At 44.0% G+C, this 23,968-nt stretch overlaps 1 protein-coding gene across 1 annotated transcript in view; it reads left to right on the plus strand.

Annotated features, from left to right (window-relative positions):
• Positions 1-23,968, plus strand: part of LOC137369253 (fibrillin-2-like) — a 496,406-nt gene that overhangs the window by 245,604 nt on the left and 226,834 nt on the right. The window contains exons 13-17 of the mRNA XM_068030179.1: positions 10,083-10,208; positions 13,429-13,551; positions 17,353-17,475; positions 19,724-19,876; positions 20,597-20,650. Coding sequence (XP_067886280.1) covers positions 10,083-10,208; positions 13,429-13,551; positions 17,353-17,475; positions 19,724-19,876; positions 20,597-20,650 — 579 coding nt within the window. The remainder of the gene's footprint in view (positions 1-10,082; positions 10,209-13,428; positions 13,552-17,352; positions 17,476-19,723; positions 19,877-20,596; positions 20,651-23,968) is intronic.

Genomic DNA, 23,968 nt, shown 5'->3' on the forward strand with positions numbered 1-23,968 from the left:
GCCTCCTGCCACTAAGCCAATTTTGGATCCAATTTGTCAAATTGCCCTGGAACTCATGGGCTCTTACCTTCTTGACCAATCTCCCATGTGGGACCTTATCAGAAGCCTTTACTGAAGTCCATGTAAACTACATCAACTGCTTTACTTTCATCTACACACCTAGTCACCTCCTTGAAAAATTCAATCAAGTTTGTTAGACACGATCTCCCCCTGACAAAGCCATGCTGACTATCACTGATTAATCCCTGCCTTTCCAAGTGGAGATTAATCCTGTCCCTCAGAATTTTTTCCAGTAGTTTTCCTACCACTGATGTCAGACTCACTGGCCTGTAATTACCTGGTTTATCCCCACTACCCTCTTGAATAATGGTACCACATTCGCTGTCCTCCAGTCCTCTGGCACCTCTCCTGTGGCCAGAGAGGATTTGAAAATTTGTGTCAGAGCTCCTGCAATCTCTTCACTTGCCTGACATAGCAACCTGGAATATATCTCATCTGGGCCTGGGGACTTATCCACTTTTAAGCCCACTAAAACTGCTAATACCTCCTTCCTGTCAATGTTAATTTGTTCAAGTATATCACAATCCCCCTCTTTGATCTCTACACCTACATCGTCCTTCTCCATAATGAACACAGATGAAAAGTAATCATTCAAAATCTCACCTACGTCCTCCGGCTGCACGTACAGATTGCCACTTTGGTCCCTAATGGACCCTACTCTCTCCCTGGTTATCCTCTTGCCCTTAATATACTTAGAAAATGCCTTGGGATTTTCCTTTATCTTCTCTTGTAGTTATTTGACTTTATTTAGTTTGGATTAGAAATACAACTGAACCACTACACTTCCCCACAGTACAAGACTAGGAAGGCAATTTGGAAAGGCTCAGTGTGGTCTCCCACTATATTGATGTAGGTTTTGCCAATGTAATCAAAGTAAAAACATTGGAATGATGTTATTGGACATGTCTTCAATATAGTTACACTCCAGGAATTTTATTTTATATTTCCTCAATATGTACAGCCACATATATTTGTTACTTCATTATTCGTTTGTGCCAAAAGTCAACAAGTCAGGATTTATAAGCATAGTTCTAGAATGTGTTTGGAAATATGTCTAAGGTGTTGAAAAAATAGGTTCTAAAGTATAACGGTAGGATTGTTTATTTGTGTTTGGTAAAATTAGAATAGAAGGGAATTTAGAAAAAAAAATAGGGAAGGAGAAAGACTGCAAGGCAAAGAAATATATAAAGACAGAGGGAAAGAATACGAGAATAGGAGCAATTTGAAAGCAATGGATCTTTGTTTGAAGTACTTTTTTTGTGACTGTGAGGTCTAGATTCCTGGAGATGCTTTTCAACGCAAACCATCTAATTTATTCCTAAACACAAACCGGGATCTATATATAAATTTAATGGTTCAATTTTTTAATTACGTGCTTTTCAAATTAAAGGTTTAATCATCCTAAATAATTATTGTTATGAATTGTTTGTGTTATCAAAAGGTATAAATTTAATCTTACTGAAGCTTACTATCATTCCTACAAACATTGCCGAACTTCTCAAAATCTTAACACACCAAACTGAAATTTCATAATCTGTCCATCATTTTCAAATATTACAAAAGCTCATCAAAAGTGAATTAATACTTTCCCAGCCTTATTCCATACTTTGAAGTATTTTATATCAGTCAACATCACTTGGGCAATAAAATTTAGATGTGGGATATCAGCATATGATCACTTATTGTGTACATCTGAAACTCCCCTCTCTAGTGTTTGAGAGAAGTTGTTAGCCTCGTTCGAAAAAGTGGGCTAACATCTTTGCTGTGAGAGCAGAAACTGCAAATTCTGACAAATGCACTAACTGTTTGTATGCTGTTATTACAGTGTAATTTCAGAACCTTAATGTTGTCTTTGTCTTTACATCCACAATTATAAAGAGACAGGGCTGAATTTTCGAGATGGAGGTGGGAAACGGAAATCGGACCCTGAACCCACCTCTGGGGGGGAAGGTAGATTTACATCATGACTGTCACGGGGGCAACCCCTTGATTGGTTTGGAGTACGGTTTGGTGGCCAATTAGAGGCAGTGGAATGGGACCAGAGGCGGGCCAGATGAAGTGCGGGCTCAATTTAAATCCCAATAACAGCCATTACTGCCGTTTAACTCTGAAGGAAGCAAGCAGAAGACCTTCTTTAAGGATTGGAGTGGACTGAAGAGTGCAAAGATGGCATTGGAAAGCCAGAGGCCTGTCACCCGAGGCAGGTCGCATCCCCCCAGTTCTCGGATAGCGACCTGGAGGTGAAGCTTAAGGCCGTGAGGGAGAAGATGGAGGTCTTTTTCCTGGAGGGTGGTAGGAGAAGGCCACCCACCCAAACTAAGTAGGCCTGGATGGAGATAGCTGCCACTGTCAGAGGCAGAAGCATATTTAGAAGAATGTGGATTCAGTGCTGTAAGTGATTCAACAATCATATATGCTCTGGCAAGGTGAGTGCAACCCCCAACCCTCAGGACAGGTCTCAGGGCTTGCACCCTCCAGTAGACACACCACCTGAGGACCCTCAGGGTGCATGCTGCTCTTGAACATGGGAGAAGTGTATGCTCAGGTTACTTAATGACCCCTAGGATTTGGCTCAGGGCTATTGTGTTGCTGAGGACCTGTCACCACTGATGCATGCAGCTTCCTGTAGATAGAGGCAGATGCCAGTGGCCAGCATGCCTTTTCTCACTCTATTTTGTGTCTTTGAAGAAGAAACAGGCACATAACACCCAGGAAAGGGCGATGACGGGTTGTATGGTTCCTTACTAGCAAAGGATAATGCCTGTGGAGGAAAGAACAATGGAAATAGCTAGGATTCTGGACAAGGAGGAAGTCGGGCCTGGCAAGATGGGAACCCATAGTGCAGATGGTGATTACAGAGGGCAAAGCGCTCAATAGGGGTTGTAGTGAAAGCCACCCCGTCCAGTAGCATGCCAACACCGAGTTGCATTGGGTAGCCTCAACACAGCAGTGGCTTTTGCTCACGTAGGCTGGTTCTCATGATTTCTTCTTGTGTCTCCCACAGGAGCAGACATCCACCCGAGGGCACCCTTGCCCTTTTCCTCTCCCTCCGCAGCCCTCGGAGAATCTCACAAAACTGAGGAAGCACTGTTACACCTGACAAGTGCACTGTCCCCCACCACAGATGCTGTCACCTCAGTGGGACCTGACGCATGTTTAGGTAGACTGGCACTGGGTGAGGAGCATGCCACAAGTGTGCAGGAGGAGTGTCAGAGGCAGAAGCAGCTGTGGGCAGTTACCGTCAGAGGAGGTTGAAGGGAAGATACAGCCCTGCTCAGCTGGGCACAGTTTGCAGGGCCTCAGCAGTCACAGGAAACAAGGCTGTAGCTACACTAGCTCCCACATGTCAGAATTCCCTGAGGCAGTGCAGGTTCATGGGCTGAGGATGGAGGAGTCCATTCAGCTTATGTGCACTGCCATGGCTCAGGGCTTTGATTGCATGAGCTCCTCCATTGAGAGTGCCCAACCTCATGGAGAACCATAGGCAGTGGTGCAGAGATGTCTGGAGTATGTGCCATTTGTGCCCCAGCTGGTGCTCCCCTCCAGCCACCAGAGCACCAGCCAAGGGCTGAGGATGAAAGGGAGGAGGATGAGGAATGCCACCCCTCATGGCACCTTCATCATCCGCTGTCCTCCTTGGCTCCTCTGACTGAGGGAGGCTCTGTGCAGCAAGGCTGAGTGATGGACGCTGCCCTTGCAATTTTTCAGGTTCAGCAACCTCTGGAGATGCACCCACAGGCACCTCCACAGCGAGGATGACCGCCATGTGCATCTAAGCCGCAAGCACAGATTATTAAGCAGGCTGCCTCCACCTCCTCCGAGGCCACAAAGGGAGTAGGACTTTCCGAGCACGGAGGCCACCCGTCGTGCGGAGCACTGAGTGGGTCACTGGGGTGTCTTCTTACTGTCTATGTGCACTGTTTCCCTTTATTATCAGCTAATAAATATTTACACTTGAAGGCACTCATCTGAGACTTCTTTTATTGGCGGCGTGACAGATAAAGTGGCATGAGGGGCTGAAGCAGTTCAAGGGTGCATCCTTCATTGGTGGTAAAAATTTAGATGTTTCAGACTTTGTCTTTAATGGATGTGTCAGCACTGTTACCTCAGAGTTAATTGCATCCCATGCCTTTCATCCTGGGTCAGACGGACTCAGTTGAAACGTTCCTGAATCAAATGATCCGTGACATTCATGGCATCCTGATGAAACCTTTGTGCCCTGCGCCGTACCTGGCCACCTCAGTGTGCAGCGGGGCACCTCGATGTTCTGCATCCGCTTCCACTTCCTCCTCATCTCTCACCACCTGCTCCTCCTGTTCCTCCGATTAGCTATCTGGTTCCAGGACCTCACCGTCCTCAAGGTCCACACCTCTCTGGAAGGCCAGGTTATGCAGTGCACAGCAGATCACCACAATGAGACTCTTGCAGGAGTTTACTGGAGGGTGCCCCCCGACTGGTCTAGGCACCAGAATCGCATTATGAGAAGCCTGAAGGCCTGTTCAATGGCGGCCTGGTGAGAAGATGACATTGATTGTAGCACTTCTGTGCCTCTGTCTGGGGCACTTGAGGAGGGGTGAGTAGCCATCCCTTCAAGGGATATCCTTTGTCCCCTAGGATCTATCTACGGACTTTGAGGGGTGGAGTGAAGATCTGCGGCAGCCTGGACTGGCGGAAGATGAAGCAGTCATGGGAGCTTCCAGGAAAGTGAAAGCACGCATGGTGGAAGTTCTTGTTGTGGTCACAAACCAGCTGTATGTTGAAGGAGTGGAAACCCTTCCTGTTGATGAATCTCACTGGCCGGTCACTGGGTGCCTTGATGGCCATGTGGGTGCAATCAATGATGCCCTGCACCTAGTGGAATACAATGATGGCAGTGAAACCCAATGCCCTCTGTGCCTGCGAGGCCGGTTTGTTATGAATTGAATGTATTGTCCAGCTCTGGCAAAGAGGGCTTCAGTGACCTGCGATATGCAGTGGTGTACAGCCGTTTCTGAGATGCCACCAAGGTCCACAGCTGTTCCTTGGAAGGAGTCAGAAGTGAAGAAGTTCAAGACCACAGTGACTTTGACAGCTACTGGCAGGGCATGGCGACCAGTGCCATGAGGTGTGCGGTCTTCAGCAAAAAGGGATTCAGATGCCTGTGACCATCTGCCTGGAGAGTCGCAGTCTCCTGTAGCACTGGGTCTTGGTGGTCTCCAGGTAGCTCCTTCTTTGGCAGTAGATCCTATGTGGAAGGTATGGCCTTGATGTCTATCCTGCTGTCATTCCTCTTCCCTGCTCTCCTGATGCCCCAGGCTCCACCCTTCCTACAGAGGGTGCTGATCCTCATTGCCATTGGGCCCAAAGATCTGAGATTGTGCCCCCATTGCCAGCTGCTGCTTTCCTTGTGGTTATCCAGCTGTCCTTGACCACCTATCCCCTACTCTTCTGCCCCAACATTGCGAGGAAGTTAATGACCCCCTGCACTGCTTGAGCGCTTTCTGCCCACTCTCCCCACCACTTGCGCAGGGCCAAGGACACCTGTCTCCCAATGGCTGAATCTCGCTCTGTGCAGTTAAAGCTTTTATGCCTCCGGAGTAATTCCCTGGGGCAGCCGTGACTGGTTTCCCACTCTGTACCTGCTTCCTTTCACCTGGTCTGCCCCAAACAGCATGCATAGCCCGCGCATCCCATGAAACTCTAACTCCCCCCTCTAATGAGTTATTAATGAGCTCTGCAAGTACCTTAATTGGGGATCGAATGGGATTACAATCCCTCCCACCCCCCCCCCCCCCCTTTCCACCTGCCCTGGTGAACATGGCTAGGGCAACATGGGTGGGTTTCCTCCGGGTGCTCCGGTTTCCTCCCACATGCCAAAGACTTGCAGCTTGATAGGTAAATTGGCCATTGTAAATTGCCCCTAGTATAGGTAGGTGGTAGGGAAATATAGGGACAGATGGGGATGTGGTAGGAATATGGAATTAGTGTAGGGTTAGTATAAATGGGTGGTTGATGGTCGGCACAGACTCGGTGGGCCGAAGGGCCTGTTTCAGTGCTGTATCTCTAAATAAATAAATAAACATCGGGAACAGCATCGCAAAATCAGCACCTGCTGGCGCCAGCATTTTCAGGACCTGTCGGCCTCCATTCACACCCTCAGGGGGTCCTGAACATTCAGCCCACAGAGTGGGACTCCTTCTACAATGCTGTGTTAGACAATTCTGGTTTGGATACAGTGTGGAATTTCCTTTGTACTTTCTTGCTGGACACTTCCAGATCAGATACAGTGTGGATTGGATGTCAAGTGGTGCTTCCTTTGCATTCCCCAACAACAAGCTGAATTTACCAAACTGGGTAGAGTGTGCTCCCTACTGCAGCAGTATTGCAGTTTCTACTTTCCACAGCCTGAGACCAGTGTCTAGTCTTAGGTTTGCAAGCTGGAGTCCCTGGATTATGGGCAGATGGTGGCGGAGGGGGAATTGCGGTCATGAAGCAATCCTAAGGTCTTCAGATTGTTGTCCATCCTTTGTCAAATGTCTGTTTTTTTTGTATTTGTTGAAGCACTATCCTGTTATGTACTAATACTTGCTGTCTGTAATATGGTTACCAAGTTAGGCACCCAGCCGGTGCTTCGGGTGGGAAGGTGAGTAAGATAGGAAGATGAGGTTTTTGTTGCTATGTGTAAGAAGCCAAGACGAGTACCTCAGTACACCCTGAGGGCAGCACAGTGGCGCAGTGGTTAGCACTGCAGCCTCACAGCTCCAGCGACCCGGGTTCAATTCTGGGTACTGCCTGTGTGGAGTTTGCAAGTTCTCCCTGTGTCTGCGTGGGTTTTCTCCAGGTGCTCCGGTTTCCTCCCACAAGCCAAAAGACTTGCAGGTTGGTAGGTAAATTGGCCAATATAAATTGCCACTAGTATAGGTAGGTGGTAGGGAAATATAGGGACAGGTGGGGATGTGGTAGGAATATGGGATTAGTGTAGGATTAGTATAAATGGGTGGTTGATGGTCGGCACAGACTCGGTGGGCCGAAGGGCCTGTTTCAGTGCTGTATCTCTAAACTAAAAACTAAACTAAACCCTTTCGAGGATGCCAAGAGAGGCACAGAGGATAGCCATAAGCTTATTCAAGCAGAAAATTCAAGCCTTGAGCGGTGGCAGGAGAGTCAGACAGCAGAGGACTAGTGATGGGCCAGTAGGGGTTGGGGAGGCAAAGTACCTGAGAGGGGAGAGATGAAAAGTGGCTTGTTAAGGTGACAGGGGAGAAGGGTCCAAGAGCAGGCAAGGTAAAATAAAAGCAGATAGAAGTAATGGACTTGGGTCCAGAGCACCAGCCAAAATGCAAACACATATGAATACAATGGGAATTCAAGTTACAAATGCATAGCAGGGATTAGAAGAGATAGGACCTGGTTGTAAACAGAAGACAGGGATGAAACGATATGAGTCCAAAGTTAAAACTCTCAGGACCTGTGTTAGGATGAAGTTGACTTGTAGACACGGTGCAGTCAATTTGGAACATTCATGTGTTTAGGCCCATTTTTGCAGAGGCGGGAATTGGAACTGTATTGGGGACAGAGAGAGAGCAAGGGGTCAGACAGAAAAAGAGAGGGGGGACAGAGATAGAAAGATGGGCGACAGAGAGCAAGAAAGGGGGCAGAGAGACAGAGAAGGGGGAACAGAAACAGAGAAGGGGTTGTAGCAGGGCTTGGCTCATTAAGAGCCTATTAAGGCCAATTAAAGGAATTTTCCAATTGGCCTCCAGGTTCCTGCAGGCGGCAGGGCCAGTTTAGTTGCCTGGAGGGAACCTCCTTGCGGCAGGCCGGGGAACCAGCACTGCAGGCAGGCCTAGAGGGCTTCCCAGCCTCTGTGGGTGCTACAGCAGCTGCAGGCCACCCTGTAGAGCAGGGTTGTCCAACATACGGCCCGCAGGCCAGGATCTCCACCAAAGTTTTCCAAGCGGCCTGTGGGTGTAAACCTCATCAGAGGTCAATGACTGGAGATGAGAAATTTTCCTCTGTCTTCTTCTTGCAGACCGGCTTTTTAATTAAAAAATTGCAGCGAGTTTCACAGCTGACAGATCCTGTCATTGGGAACGGCAGTTTCTGAACTTCAGACAGATTCGGGGGGTTTTAAAAGCCTGCCGAAAACCCCGAATCTGTTCGAAGTTCACAATCTGCTGTTCCCGATGTCAGGATCTGTCAGCTGTGAAACTGACTTGAGATTGTAAAAAAAACTGATCAACCATCTGCTGAGCATTCCCACTCTCTGCAATTGTCAGAGAGAGAGAGAGAAAGAGGGGGACAGAGAAAGGGGGCAGAGAGAGAGCGGCAAAGAGGGAGAGAAAGCGGAATAAAGAGAGCGAGAGGGGCTGAAAGAGAGAAGGGCAGAGAGAGAGGGAAAGGGGGACAGAGAGAGAGAAAGGGGTCAGACAGAAAAAGAGAGGGGGGACAGAGATAGAAAGACGGGGGACAGAGAGCGAGAGAGGGGGCAGAGAGACAGAGAAGGGGGAACAGAAACAGAGAAAGGGGGCAGAGAGAGAGAGAGAGAAAGGGGGCAGAGAGAGAGAGAGAGAAAGGGGGCAGAGAGAGAGAGAGAGAGAAAGGGGGCAGAGAGAGAGAGAGAGAGAGAGAGAGAAAGGGGGCAGAGAGAGAGAGAGAGAGAAAGGGGGCAGAGAGAGAGAGAGAGAGAGAGAGGGGGCAGAGAGAGAGAGAGGGGGCAGAGAGAGAGAGGGGGGGCAGAGAGAGAGAGAGAAAGGGAGCAGAGAGAGAGAGAGAGAGAGAAAGGGGGCAGAGAGAGAGAGAGAGAGAGAGAAAGGGGACAGAGAGAGAGAGAGAAAGGGGGCAGAGAGAGAGAGAGAGAAAGGGGGCAGAGAGAGAGAGAGAGAAAGGGGGCAGAGAGAGAGAGAGAGAGAAAGGGGGCAGAGAGAGAGAGAGAGAGAGAGAGAAAGGGGGCAGAGAGAGAGAGAGAGAGAGAGAGAGAGAGAAAGGGGGCAGAGAGAGAGAGAGAGAGAGAGAAAGGGGGCAGAGAGAGAGAGAGAGAGAGAGAAAGGGGGCAGAGAGAGAGAGAGAGAGAGAGAGAGACAAGGGGCCAGAGAGAGATACAGCTGGCGAAAAGGATCCAGCCAGCAAGGAATCACAGTCAATGGGGTGCAAACTAGGAAAAGGTGATAAACCAGACTAACAGTTGGAGAAATTAAGGAAGACAAAAGAACATTTTTCTCTCTGGTCCAACTAAAATTACATGGGGTTGAAATTCTCACAGGCCTATTCCATCAAGTGTTGTGCAGTAGAACTAATGGCCACTGAAAGAAAGAGCACTAGTCCCGTGTTAAATTATGGGGAACAGGTCATTAACAAGACAGTAGAATGTGCAACACTGATGAATGCCTCAGTTTAGGCCCAGAATCTCAGAGCAGCTCCCTACCATGCAGATGCAGCAAATATGGCCAATTCACAGAGCAGTCCAACTCAACATCTCACAAAAGAATTACGAGGCCATCCCTGCAAGGGAGTTGATCCCCTCCAGCAGTGTGGGGCCTTTCTTGGGCTAGACACCTGAACTCAGTAGGCTTAAGTTTCATAGAACCTATGTGGAGGAGTAACTTCTTGGATAAGCTCAGAAACTCTCCCAGCAATTTCCCTCTTGGCATGGAGAGGCAGAGCTGGAGGTCTTCTCTCCACGTGACAGAATCCTGGTGGAACTAAGTTCCAACCAATTCAACCTTCCAGAGAAAATACGTGCCCTGAATAAGGGTAGGATTTGAGGCTGATGTCTTTATCTAATTACACAGTATAAGGAACACAATAGAGAAGTCTGCTGTTATCCTCATTTACAGTTTCAGTGAAAGGTAATGTGCAGTGTCTGTGTTGTAAAATAAAACTGCAAAGGTAGTTCCTGACATTACTAAGCTGAGCAGTTCGAACAGCTTTGAATTTTGGTGAGGATATTATTGTGGTTAGCTAGTGCATGCTGTAGTAATTTTTAGAAGTTGTATGCAGTTGCATCTCTCTCTTTCTGTCTTGTCATATATTATGTTTTTCAGATATTGATGAGTGTATTCAGAATGGACTTCTTTGTAAAAATGGTCGTTGTGTGAACACGGATGGAAGCTTCCAGTGTATTTGTAATGCTGGGTTCGAACTGACTCCAGATGGAAAGAATTGTATTGGTAAGAAAAACTCATTCTTCAATTTAATTTGAAGCAAATGTACGAACAAGGGACACTTTCCTGTCCATCAAATGAACTTTTACATACTAATTGGAGTAAATATCATTATTTCACAAAGAGGTTTTGGTCAATATTTGAGTTGAAAAGCAGAGAAGACTAAGGTGTTAAGTGATGCCAGTAACTTGCTGTGAATTAGAAGGTGTGGAAATAATCAGAAATATTTAGCCCACATCAGAAGTAGGTTGGATTGTACTACCATCTCTCAGCTTGGCTGTATTACATTATCGAAAGCAACAACAACATTGATCATTAAAACATTAAGTATTTTATTAAGTCAGACAAAACCTTTTCAATCGAAGACCTTTTCTGACCTAAAACATAGCCGGAATTTTATGTCACGGTGGAGATCCCGCACACGTCAGGGGCGAGCCCACGTCCACCGAGCCTGGAAGCCACACAGCGATTTTGGATGCCCCAGGCCCTTAATTAGCCTTGGTCAGGCCTTCTGCCCCTCTGAGGCAGGAAATCCTGCCTCCAGGAGCTGCAGGCCAATCAGCAAGCTGGCAGCTCCTCAGTCCCAGCAGCGCCACCAGAAGCAGTGGCCACTGCTGGGACTGCACACAGCGTGAGGAGCAGAAAGGATACCGACACCAAAAGATGAGTGGGGTTTCAGACCTCTGTTACGACCAGGTGAGAAAGGTGTCTAGGGGTTCCTCTCAGCTTTCACCTGGTCTTACCGTAACAGGATTTAATTTTAAACACACCATGTTTTTCGCTCCCCCTTGGTGAATCCTTGTTCATCGCTTTCCATTTATAAGGCAAAGAAACTAGCACAAACAGGTTTTCTTAGGTTTAAAGAAGAAAAGTTGATATTTATTAAATTTGAACTTAAACTCTAATTCGGTTGACACCTATGGATACACGACAAGCCCACGCTAGCATGCATACATGATATACACATGCAAATAGAGGCAAAAAAGAGCAGAAGAAAAATAAAGTGAAAACATCTGAGGCACTATCTGAAGAGTTTTTGTTACAGTTTTTCGAGCTCACGGTAGAGTCCTTGATCGTAGGTAGATCTTGCTTTTCATTGGGGCCCAGTATTCTTCTTAAACCTTGTTCGCTGTACGAGACTTTTCGCTCTTGGAGTTCGGGTGTCCTCAGTGGATTCAGAGGCTTGTGGGAAAGAGATGGGAGCAGACAGGAGAGATCTCAGTTCAGGAGCAAACAGACTTTCTCAGTTGAAACTATTTGTACAATTCAGGAAAAACCCAGGTTGCCAAGCAGATTAGTCATGTGACTAACTGGTCTGACCACGTCTTGGATTATATCACCTTAGCAGTTTCTGGAATGCTCCTCTTACACACAATACCTGGTGATCAAGGTCCATTGTGGATTGAATGTGTCAGGGAATGGACCTTTGTCCTTCCAATCACTGTCTGTTAATATGCAAATGTCTTTTCCAGCCACGGCTGATCTGTTTAACAAGCCCTTTCTTCACTCCAGTAACAGTTTGAAATCAATGTTCATGACAAAATTAATGTGCTCAATTCTTGGCGGGTGGTAGCCTAGCATGACACCTCGCTGGGAAAAATTGGCTGGCCCCCAGCAACAGAGGTGGGGGTCAATTAGGATGGTGGTGGGAGGTGATCCGGCATGGGCAACTTGTGCTGCAGCAGGGTGGTCCTCCATGGGGCACATGGTTCCCGATCAGGAGCCCTTCCACCACCCAAGCCCGCAGGGAGGCTGCCAGCATTTACCTGGCAGCCTCCTCAGGCGCTGAAGTGTCCCGCTGCTGCTGGTAAAATACAGCAGTGGTGGGAGGAGACCCTTAAGTGGCAATTAATTGGCCACTTAAGGACCTTAATTGGCCTGGGGTGGGCAGGCCGTTTTCAATCTCCACTGCTGCTGGTAAAAGTTAGGAACAGCACCCCCTGCCTCCCACTTGATTTTATGCCCCCACCCTGCCTCCACTCCGCTCCCGGAGAGGCATAAAATTCCGGCCATTAACTCTGTTTCTGTCCCCACCAATGCTGCCAGACCTGCTGAGTATTTCCAGCAAGTTCTATTTTTATTTCAGATTTTCATCATCCACAATATTTTGATTTTGTATGGCCAATAAAGACATGGTTTTACTAGTGCTGCCTAAATCCTAAGAGCATAAAAGATTTTAATGGCAGAGAAGTTGAGGCAGGCAATGTTTCACGGGTGGAAATAGATGATCTTGGAGAATAGAACTTGGAGTTGGACAAGATGCCAATGTTTGACATGGTACTTTGATCCAATAGAGTGAGCGAGAACATCCAGCATTCATCTCAGTGTGTATATATATTTTTTAAAAACTGCAATTTGCATGAAAATCATTTTTTTCTCATTGTTGTAAGTGTCTCAATCCTATTTTAAGTCTGAACTCCCTGCACCTGAGTGAGCAGGTGGGATTTATGTGCCAAATATCCATTAAGGAATTCAGGAGAAACTTCTTTACCTAGAGAGTGGTTAGAATGTAGAACTTGCTTCCACAAGGGGTTGTTGAGGTGACTAGCATAGATGCATTCAAGGGGAAGCTAGATAAACACATGAGGGAGAAAGGAATAGTTGGTTATGTTCATGGAGTTAGATGAAGAAGGGTGGGATGAGGCTCCTGTGGGGTATAAACACTGGCATGAACCAGTTGGGCTGTTTCTATACTGTAAAAAATATGTAATGCTATGTAATAATATCTGTTAGTGATGCTGTAAGTGGATCACCAAGAGGCATGTAACAGTGGCCAGACAACAATGCTCCCAAACAATACCCCATTTTCTTTGTTTTCTGGTGGATATCTCCTCGAAGCAACCTGGCTAAGCTTATCAGCGGGGTTTCAAAAATATTTCTGTCACGATTGTGATAAAGCAAATTTGTGCTCTACTGCTATCTAATCTTGAGCTGGCAAAAAATAATTTCAAAATATTTGTGGAGCTGACAATGTTTTAATAATAACAACATATTCAGTACATTTACTTCAGAATCACCTCTTGCATAAAATATGCCACAACTTTGCTAAAAAAGTTTACACTTGTCTCCTTGTGTTGGAGGAAGGTAGTAATGACGAATATTACTTGTAATTTGTGGGAAACTTGAGAGTTACACTTATAGGTTCAACAGGAAGGAAGCTTAAACTAACTTCACCGCTGTAATCAAAGGCTGTCAAGGACTAATGATTGCTTTCCACTTTCTACAGACCATGATGAGTGTGCCACCACCAACATGTGCCTGAATGGCATGTGCATCAATGAAGATGGAAGTTTCAAGTGTATCTGTAAACCTGGCTTTGTGTTGGCACCCAATGGACGATACTGCATCGGTATGTGGCAAAATGAAATAAAACCTAGTTGTTTCAGTTTTCTATTAGATTATTTCTGAATTATGGGGATTGAATTCAACTGCAGCTGGTCAAAAAACAAGCAAGAATGGAAAAGAAAATCGGGCATGGTGAATAACAGGCAGCCAATCTATCTGCAACCTGTGCACCACTGTCTAGTCAGGTGCTCAGATGCTTCTTAAATTGGTAATCCGGGTAAATATTTGCAGGATAATCAGGGAACAAAGTTCCCTTGTCCTTCCAGTGCACTCCTGCTGAAATCTGGCAGGAGTATGGCAGAACAGCTTCAAATTAGGCTAGGACCTAGATATGTCTGGCATTAGCCATCCTTACCATTTCCATGGGGTCTGTTTGGAGTGGAACCTATAGCTACCTCAAACATGGTCACTCACATCAGAAGAGACATGACTGGGAAAGAGAGCACCCAGCCTGGGACTGCTGGCAGACTGATATCTCCAGTGAGAATAGGCATTCAGGCATTCCAGCCTGCCAGCTGGCAGAGGTGAAGCCAACTAGGGGCCAAGGCTTGAGTCTTTGCCTGAACCACCAAATATTTTGAGAAATTGTATTTTTCAGCTCCCTTAGCCCCCTTAAAAAGGGAGCTAATGGGCCCAAATGCATGTTTCTTGTGGGGTGGGGAAGAGGGGTAGTCTCTTTTGTATTTTGTGGCTTCTTCGAACTGGTGAGTGTTCAAAATGTGCCCTTAGTGGTATAAGCACTAACCCAAATTATTAAAATTGTAGAACCTCCCCCTACCCAGAATCATCTACCAGGGTGTGTGGTGGAGGGGCTGCAGGAATATTTTAATTTATGCCAGGATATCATCCCATGGATTCTGGGGGCCTTTGCTTTTTGCTAAATGTTATAAAGTTCTTGGGGCATCCAGTAGAAAGTTTTTAAAGTTTTCATCATTCAGTTGTAGTTATACTGAAGACTGCATGAAGCTGAAGTAATATGAGACAGCCTTCACAAATGATCTCAAATCACTTGCCTAAAAGATTGGATTTTACGAGAGTGCAACAACTGCCACGTCACTGGATCAAATGTTAGTGTATTTTGCGCTCAGACAAACCCCATTTGTTCAAGCTTGAGAGGGGGGCAATTAGAGGAAAAAAGGGTCTTCTAGCACCTTAACTGCAAGCTGTGGAACAAGCTCTGTTTGATTCAGTGCCTGACAACAAAGTATGTAGCACAGGCACAAACAACATTCAAGCTGTTGTGCCAGGCCAAGAACATTTTTCCCCCACAAAGCTTGGCCATAAGAGTGTACATGCTAATTTATTTGAAGGCAATGAATGAATTATATTATTAGAGCTTTATGAATAATGCATGAATTATTGGAGATAAATATAAATGTAATTTACTATTTTACTTGGTCTTCAAATAAGTGGAACACTAAAAGTATTAATGTTGTCTCCTTAGGGAATTTTAAGTGTTTTCAATTTCTGGAATAACTATTCCAGTAATTGCATCACCAATTGCCTATATTGATTATTGTGCTGCAGTAGATGCTGTATCTGCAACAATTAAGAATTTTGCAGTCTGTTATATCATATTAATTAATAAAACTGGAAGATAATAAAAGCAGAGCAGCAGTTACCACATTATTGTAAGCATGGCTAAGGTACTTCATACCATTTATTAACATACTTTTAAAGACCAACAAAGATACAAATAAAATGAATAACTTTTACAATATAGGTAATACAATTACTGACATTTCAGTTATACATACCATTCTCAATATCACAGTCTTCAGGAGCTAAACATCTGATTGTGCATTATATGAATGATCTGTAATTTAATCAATGGGAATTTGCTGTAACCAGCAAAAAAGCAGTGTCTGTTGTTTGTTAGGCTTGCCATTGTCCATTTGCTTTTGCATAGCAAGTTGCTTCACATGGGAGTTGAAAATGGCACGTTGCCTTCTACAGGGCATCTGGGACCTGTGTGAATAAGGCAAGTAACTGTATATCCCCTTAACCAATCAAATTGAAGGGTTGTTAATAAACAGTGCACAGTCTGAATCAGAAAGTGCAAGTTAGAATTGTGAACTCACGCTAAATCAAGTACAGAAAGCAAAATAAAGGGCTGGATTGTGCTGGAGGCGGGGCTCTTGGCGCAAGGCCGAAAAGGTGGGAGGATCCCCGCCCCTGCCTCTTCGTACCCACACCACCCCCCCACCCCGCCAACTTAAATGCAAGTTTCAGGACCTGGGATCCCGTCCCTTTAAAGACGGGGATCCTGCATCCAAGAGCTGCCGGCCAATGAAAGGGCCGACAGCTCAGCAGTATTGCCAGCACCACTGGTAGTGGTGGCCACTGCTGGTACTGCAGATGTCTTGGACCCAGGCCCAGCGCTGGAACCCCAGACCAGAGGTAGGTGAAGTGGGATCGCAGGGGCCAGTCCGGAAGTCCCCTACGAGGGGGTGTGGGGGGGTCTCGGGGGGTAAAGTTCCCAGTGGGGTTTCTCCATGGGCCACAAATTTCCCATGGAGGAGGAACACCCTCCCCACCCCCCCCACCCTGCCCTCGCCACACCCTAAGCCTGCAGGGAGGGCGCCTTGTGTTATCCCCCACTGCAGATAAGATCCCAGCCGCTGGGGGAAAGAAACGCTTAATTGGCCATTAATAGGTCACTTAAGGGCCTCAATAGGCCTCTGGGCGGGAAGGCAGTCGTTAGCCTATCCCGTCCCCGGGAAGATTGCTTGGTGATAGCGACGCGAGGCGATGGGCCTTCCATCTCAGCGCCACCCATCTCAATACTCCATGCCCCCCTGCCTCCGATCCCGCCTTGGGGCCACACAAAATCCTAGCCCAAGAGAGGGAAAGACTGGATTAAGTAGAGAGATTAAAAAAAGAAAGAACAAGTAAAAATAAATCTTTTTTTTAGTTTTCAATCTTTTTTCTAAATCTCCAATCGCAATTAAAAACGGAAGGAATAAGACTTCAAACTTTTAAATGGTAATTTTCAGTGTTATGGAGGTTGTTTAGTGGTAATTAAGGCTTCTTAAAATGGATACTTACACTAGAATGAATAAACTTCAACTTTCTGTGACATGTTTAGTTTGTATGTACAACATAAATACAAGAACTTCACACCGTTTAATACATTTAAATATGGAGCCAGATGGCAAAATGCTGTTCCTGCGCAGTTTACAGCTAAACAATGTATTTCGCACAGCAGTTTATGAATTTTTGCATTTAACTGTGCAACTGTGCTCACCTGAAGTTGCAGTCTTATTTACCATAAATAATAGAGTACCATTATTAGTATCACCATTAATTTTACAGTAAATTCTGGGCCAATATAATGAATATCCTGTGATATAATATAAAATTAACATGGTCAGTTAAAAGTTAATGTCCAGGAGCCTTATAAAGATCACTTTAAAGTTGAAGGCTTTGTTATGAGAGTGGATGTATAGTAAAGAGTTTAATATTGAGAGCCCTATAATGAGAAAGGGTGCAAACAAAGGTAATGCCATAATTGAAGGCCTTTTTAAGAGTAAGGCAACATGTGATCAATACAATGTTTCAACTGATAATTTTATAATTGTGTGGAGTGTGCTTTCAATGGTTATGGATTTCAGTATGAGAACTTAGTGAACCTGGCTTTGTTAAAAAGGGGCTGTTTAACTAACAGATAATAAAATATATTGAGGTTAAGTAGGAAAATGTTTTTAACAGAAGTGAGAGAACAGCTTTCATCATATTGTGATTGTTATGTCAGCTGAAATAATGATATTGAGGATATAATGATGTTTTCTGCTACTCTGTTCAGACACTGATGAATGCCAGACACCAGGAATCTGTATGAATGGTCGTTGCATCAACACTGAAGGGTCTTTCAGGTGTGAGTGCCCCCCAGGCCTCGCTGTTGGTGTGGATGGGCGGGTTTGTGTCGGTAAGAGAGACTATATAATTCCAGACAGTGACCTGAGGAACAACAGTCATTCTTGTCATTCTCAATTCATTCTTTCATAATATGCCGAACTCTTCATGATTCAGACATTCTGGGAATTCAATTGCTTCAGAAACATTTTAGAAATCCCTGTATTTAGAGCTTAGACTATTTGAATATAAACAGATCTACACACTCGTGGAAAAATGCAGAACTGTAATAAATGAGTTAAAAAGCCGCTTAATTTGGTGTAAGTAATTGAGGTTTCTGACATATTGAATATTTCCTTATTTGTAAAATCATTACAGATAAATTGGCAAAATGAATTACCAGTTGTTTATGCACTGCTTAGTTTCAGTTTCCTATAATTAATAGCAGAAAGCTTAAAACTGGTCATTGACCTCCAATTCTAAATCAATAATGAAAACTACTGAATCTTATAAACTGTCATTAATTTTCTTGTGAATTGTCATGTAATCACATCAGAGCCTGATTAGTGCCAAAAACATATCTTTTGTAGGATTTCATAAATTGGGTCAGCTTGTGCTTTAACTGCAGCTTAACTTGTGCAATCAGGCATATTCTTTTGGGCCTCCTTATCTCGAGAGACAATGGATACGCGCCTGGAGGTGGTCAGTGCTTTGTCAAGCAGCGCCTGGAGTGGCTATAAAGGCCAATTCTGGAGTGACAGGCTCTTCCACAGGTGCTGCAGAGAAATTTGTTTGTCGGGGCTGTTGCACAGTTGGCTCTCCCCTTGCGCCTCTGTCTTTTTTCCTGCCAACTACTAAGTCTCTTCGACTCGCCACAATTTAGCCCTGTCTTTATGGCTACCCGCCAGCTCTGGCGAATGCTGGCAACTGACTCCCACGACTTGTGATCAATGTCACACGATTTCACGTCGCGTTTGCAGACGTCTTTATAGCGGAGACATGGACGGCCGGTGGGTCTGATACCAGTGGCGAGCTCGCTGTACAATGTGTCTTTGGGGATCCTGCCATCTTCCATGCGGCTCACATGGCCAAGCCATCTCAAGCGCCGCTGACTCAGTAGTGTGTATAAGCTGGGTATATCAGGCATATAAGAGTTCAAATTCCTGAAAACAGATCTTCCTTTTGTACTGCTGATAATATGAAAGATGGCAGCAGACAGGTGGCTAACTACAATTTAATAACAAGCATTGATTTTGAACTGTCTCAGGAGTGGACCCTTTACCAAGACTGTTAATGTTGAAATCCAGCCTTCTCTGACAATCTGGAATGGCTTGTATTACAAAAGGTCACTATTCACTTCTCTGTCTGGTGCTACTTTGATATCCCAGCACTATAGTCAGCATTCAGCGGAAGAGCATTTATTTCCAGGAACTTCTTGCTTGACAATGTGATGTCTAAAAACAAACATAGCACATAAAATGAGAGGATCTGCTGGGAATGCAGCAACACTTCACGAGGATTGCAGTACTATTTGGAGGATGCCTTAATTTTCCCTGAAGTGTTGTATAGAGCTGTTGAACCAGATGTCTAATACGTACAAAAGGTCAGACTCTCAGGAGACTTCAGGACCTGTCATTTGTGGTTTAACATTCTCCCATTAGAATGTTTTGCTCTATTGTGAATTAGTTAAAGCCTTGTTTCTAATCACTCTGCTTGACCTATAATACTTTACGCAAACTGTAAAAATAAATCCATTAAAACCCACTGCTTGTTTCCAGTACATAAAAAGGCTACTTTATGTAAGATGTTCTCAGCATGCATTTCAGTACTTCAAAGTATCAGTGGTGATAACATTTTCCACACTGTTCCACAAACATTCTGTAGCTTGATTTGTTTTTTTAAAAAGCCAAGAGTGAACAGGAAGAAAAATGTAATTGAAAAGTTCTGTTCTGTTTAAGTGATCAGTAGTTTTGGAGGAGTTGGAGTCTGGAGATTTTTTTAATACTGCAAACTCAACAATGTTTTCACGATTATTTCAGAGACAGAACACCGAATGACATCTCGGTAAAGTATTTGTGTTTCCAGTGCCATGTTTACACAAGTGCTGTGTGTTTGAGGCTACTCATTTGTCCTCCTGACACTACTCAGATGGTCCCTGCCTCCAGTGCAATAGTTGTGTCTTGACAGCTAGTACACTGAATAGGGCTTTGATAAACATTTTTAACTTGAAAAAAATTTCCTGACTCAAATGCCAGACATTGTGAGCAGCATCCAAGGTCTGTGAATACTACTTTATTGTGTGTTTTCTTTTATCATTTTAGACACCCATATGCGCAGCACATGCTATGGAGGAATTAAGAAAGGACTGTGTGTCCGTGCATTCCATGGGGCAGTGACAAAGTCAGAGTGCTGCTGTGCAAGTTCAGATAATGGGTTTGGAGAGCCATGCCAGCCTTGTCCAGCAAAAAACTCAGGTACATTTTCATTTTGGCAAGATGCCAAAGCAAGACAATTTAAAAAGATGGAATAAATGCAGTTATGCCGAAGTAAAACATCTGTGACTATATGCAGAAAGTCTTTTCATAGTTACAGAATGTTAAACATTGTCTTTAAGTACAAATACCCTTTACATTTTCTTTGTTTTGAATGGTAATAAACACTTCATGCACAACTTATTAACTTCCATCCATTTTGTTTCAATTTTCTCATTTCTGAGACAATGCAGAAAATATTTGTAATCAGCTGTATTAATAACAAATTTTCAAAACTTCTATGTTAGATGGACGAGGGTCTATAATATAATGGTGCCTGCTTCTTCTATAGATTGCGGTGGCTCTGTGGTGTGCAGGCCGTGCGTATGGGCCGCCATTTTTGAGCCCACTGTTGAGAGCGGCAGTGCACTCTTAAAATCCAGCCTATTTATACAGTATCAATATATTTAAGAGTTGTCCATTGTGCTGATCTGACTTTGTTGCTCATATATTATGATATGGATCTGCTCATTTAGTTGTATCCAGTGGATTCTTAGTGTGTAACCTCCATTTATTCCAGATTTAAAATACAAACCACAAGTAATGATTTTATGTTTGGAGTAGTATTTGCACTTCTGTATGTTTTATTATCAGTGCTATTCTGAGGATTGCCAGCTTTCAAATCTCAGGGTTATTAACCAACTTCTTGCTCTGCTTTTACAGCTGAATTCCAGGCCCTATGTAGCAGTGGAATGGGTATCACAGCTGATGGAAGAGGTATACTGGAAAAACATTTTGCTTAATCGCAAAATAGGTCTTTGCTCTGCTTAATCTGTATCTTTTCAGTTCTTGATCCTGAGTAAAAGATTGCTTGTTCATGTGTTCAGAATTCAGCACTTTACTGTGTTGGGAGGACTTGGTTCAATAAGCAAATTCACAAGTACTAAATCCTAGCTTTAGCCATTCTTTCAGAAATCGGTAACTACATGTAAACATCTAGAATAATGGATTTTCATGGTTTATTTGATGAAGATTTGTAGGAACGGGTTTATGATTTTACTGCACACACAGGAAAACTTCCCTTTCCCCTATATTCATTTAGTCCACTGAGACAATGACTCTCAACTCCATGTAAACTGGGCTTCCAAGGATCAGCCACACGTCAACATTACCCAGTAGACGACAGTGCATTGCATTTAAACAGATTTTGTTTGAAAGGATGTATTAAGCTGTAATACCTGTTTTAAAATTAGTATTTCAAATAAATCTGTAGAAAGTCTTGGAAGTTAATAACATCCTCTTGGTGTTATGGGTGAAGCCCAGATTTTGAAGTGAGAAGTGAATGAATGTAACTCATTACTTATTATGCTTACAGCTTTTGCGCACCAACTTACAGTAATTAGAGATCCATTTCAGCATGGTGCCCTCGACAGGGGATTTGGGACCTGGGTGAGCAGAGCAAGAAACAGCATGTGTCTTCAGCCAATCAGATTGAAGAATCCTTACAGATTCCAATTTTAGCTTCAAGGCACATTCCGTGCAGTAGGGTGAGGTTAAGAGTGGGAAACCTGGTAGCAGAGGTTTCCTGAACATCCTGCTTTCTGTAGGTTTCCCGCCCACCAGCCAGCCTGATTTACATTGGTGGCTAGTGGTTACGCTTTTTTTATTCTTTCATGGGATGTGGGTATCACTGGCAAGACCAGCATTTGTTGCCCATCCCTTTTGTTCGTGACAACTGAGTGGCTTGCTAAGCCATTTCAGAGGGCAGTTAAAAGTCAACCATTTTTCTGTGGGTCCAGGGTCACGTGTAGGCCAGGCCAGGCCAGGTAAGGATGGCAGATTTGCTTCCCTAAAAAACATTAGTGAACCAGATGGGTTTTTACATAGCACCATTACTGAGAACTAATGTTCAATTCCAGATACTTTTATTAATGCATGGTGGGATTTGAACCCATGTCCCCAGAGCATTAACTTGGGCCTCTGGATTACTGGTTCAGTGGCATTACCACTACACCACCGTCCCCCCTTACTACTGCTACTTCACGGCCTTCATGCATCTTCATGCCAAATCACTTAGCAAGGTTACAAAGCTTTTGACGGAGCAGAACAAATCGGACAGCAACTTCCTGATTTCCACGTTTAACTGTGCATGTGTGATCGCAGAAAGTTGCTGTCCAATTTACTCCATTGTGCTGACAGCCTCATTGTTATTCCTACTGCAAAATCCAGGCCATACAGTCTACTCCTCATAATTCAAAGTCACTTATATCAAATTATCTGATTATTCCATTTACATTTTAGCATTAAATTCCTACTTTCCTCTCTTACTTATGTTGCTTTAATTCAAATTTCTGGGCATTTTTTATTTAACACAAAAACAATGTGAAATTATGAAGCGTATTCTGTGCCATGATAATAGTGTTCTTTTCATATATTTGAGATTCGTTATAAAATGTGCAACAATTTTTTTAAACAAGCCCAATGAAAATATATGTTGATATTTCCAAAAGTATTAACTGCACAATGCTTGAAGGGGTAATTTGTGTCTCAGGAGGACATGTCAGCACTGTACTGACCACACTGATTTATAGGCAGCATTGCTGTCTTCTCTTCCTGGTGGGCCTGTATGGTGTTTATACTTGGGTGAAAACCAGACATGCTGACATTGCTTCTTCTGTTGTAAGTCCTGCAAACTCCAGATTCTAAGCATAAATTGCTACCCTATTTCAGAGTTACAAACTATGTGTTGTAGTACTGAGTCATACAGATCAGGAAAGCCCAAGATTCCATCTCCAGGTTTTGCTGAGTTAACTAATGTAAAATGAAACTGGAATGCAAGCACTGTAATTTGCTTCATTCTGTGCAGAAACATTTCAGCTCTCCTTACCACTTCCTATTATGTGGGTCCAGTGGCGACCAATAGCTCAATCAATTTACCACTTAATTGAACAGTGTGTTTGTACAGTAGCACACTGAGCTACTGGGCCGCACACTATGAAGATATCCATGTAAAAGATGTTGTGATAGTGATTGTGCACAGTGAGATTCTCAATGTACCTCATCACAATGCAGTTACAAAACTGTGTCTCCCATATATATTGAAGAAATGATAAAATTTCAGTACAGATAGGGCTCAGCAACCTTCCGGTGAAGTGAAAGATTATGAAAACTGTCACACCTAAAATATTTGTCAACCAGTTTCTAATTTTATTAGAACTTCAGTCTACACAGTGAGAACCAACTTTATAGCTGAGCTTTAGAAAGGCTCCATTTCCCAATAAAATCATGTTGTCATGTGTTGGCTCCATAAGGACATCCATGTCATATTACAGGAGCTATAAGAATCAGTGCAGGATTTTCATCCCATCTAATTTACTGTTACAACTGAGGTGGTAGGAATGCACTGTCTTTTCCAGTTCCATTTCTCCACAACATATATTTAAATGTTTACCTAGTTACTGATCTGGTCAATCATCGACTCTACTCTTTATCCCAGAATAAAATATACCAACCAGGTTTCTTTAATACCAACAAAATTATCAGTGTATTATAAAACAAGACTTAACCAGTAATGAAGCAAAGCATTAACACACAGATTGAAATATGAAAGTTCCCTTTTTACCTTAGCCCCATACACACACACCGGTTAACCGAAAAAATAGAGATTTTCTTTTTAGAGCTCCGTGGCAAAAAAAAAAGACAAAAAAGAATACTTTGTCCAAATACTTGCTCATTCTTGAAGAAGAAAAAAAGAGAAGATATGGAAAGATGTCAGTTGTCCCTTATTTTAGTTTGGCGTCCCAAATATGCGTGGCCGGCTGTCACTGGGATTTTTTTCTGGAGCAGTTCGGTCAGGCGATGGCAAGGATTTATCCAACAGGTTTTCCAGCATCTCAGGAGAAATGCAGCAACTCGGGTTTCATGCAGGCCTTTCAGGATGAATGTAGCATCAATTTCTCTATTTCTTATACTCGCTTCCAAAAGCTTCCCAAAGCGATGGAAAAACTGGCAGGTTTTTCAAAGAGATGGAAAAGGCTGAGTTGGGGTGACTGCTCTCTTCGCTAGTTTTTAAAACCCCAACTGACTGTCCAAAGC

The sequence above is a fragment of the Heterodontus francisci genome, chromosome 4 (genome assembly GCF_036365525.1).
Source record: "Heterodontus francisci isolate sHetFra1 chromosome 4, sHetFra1.hap1, whole genome shotgun sequence".
Lineage (NCBI taxonomy): Eukaryota > Metazoa > Chordata > Chondrichthyes > Heterodontiformes > Heterodontidae > Heterodontus > Heterodontus francisci.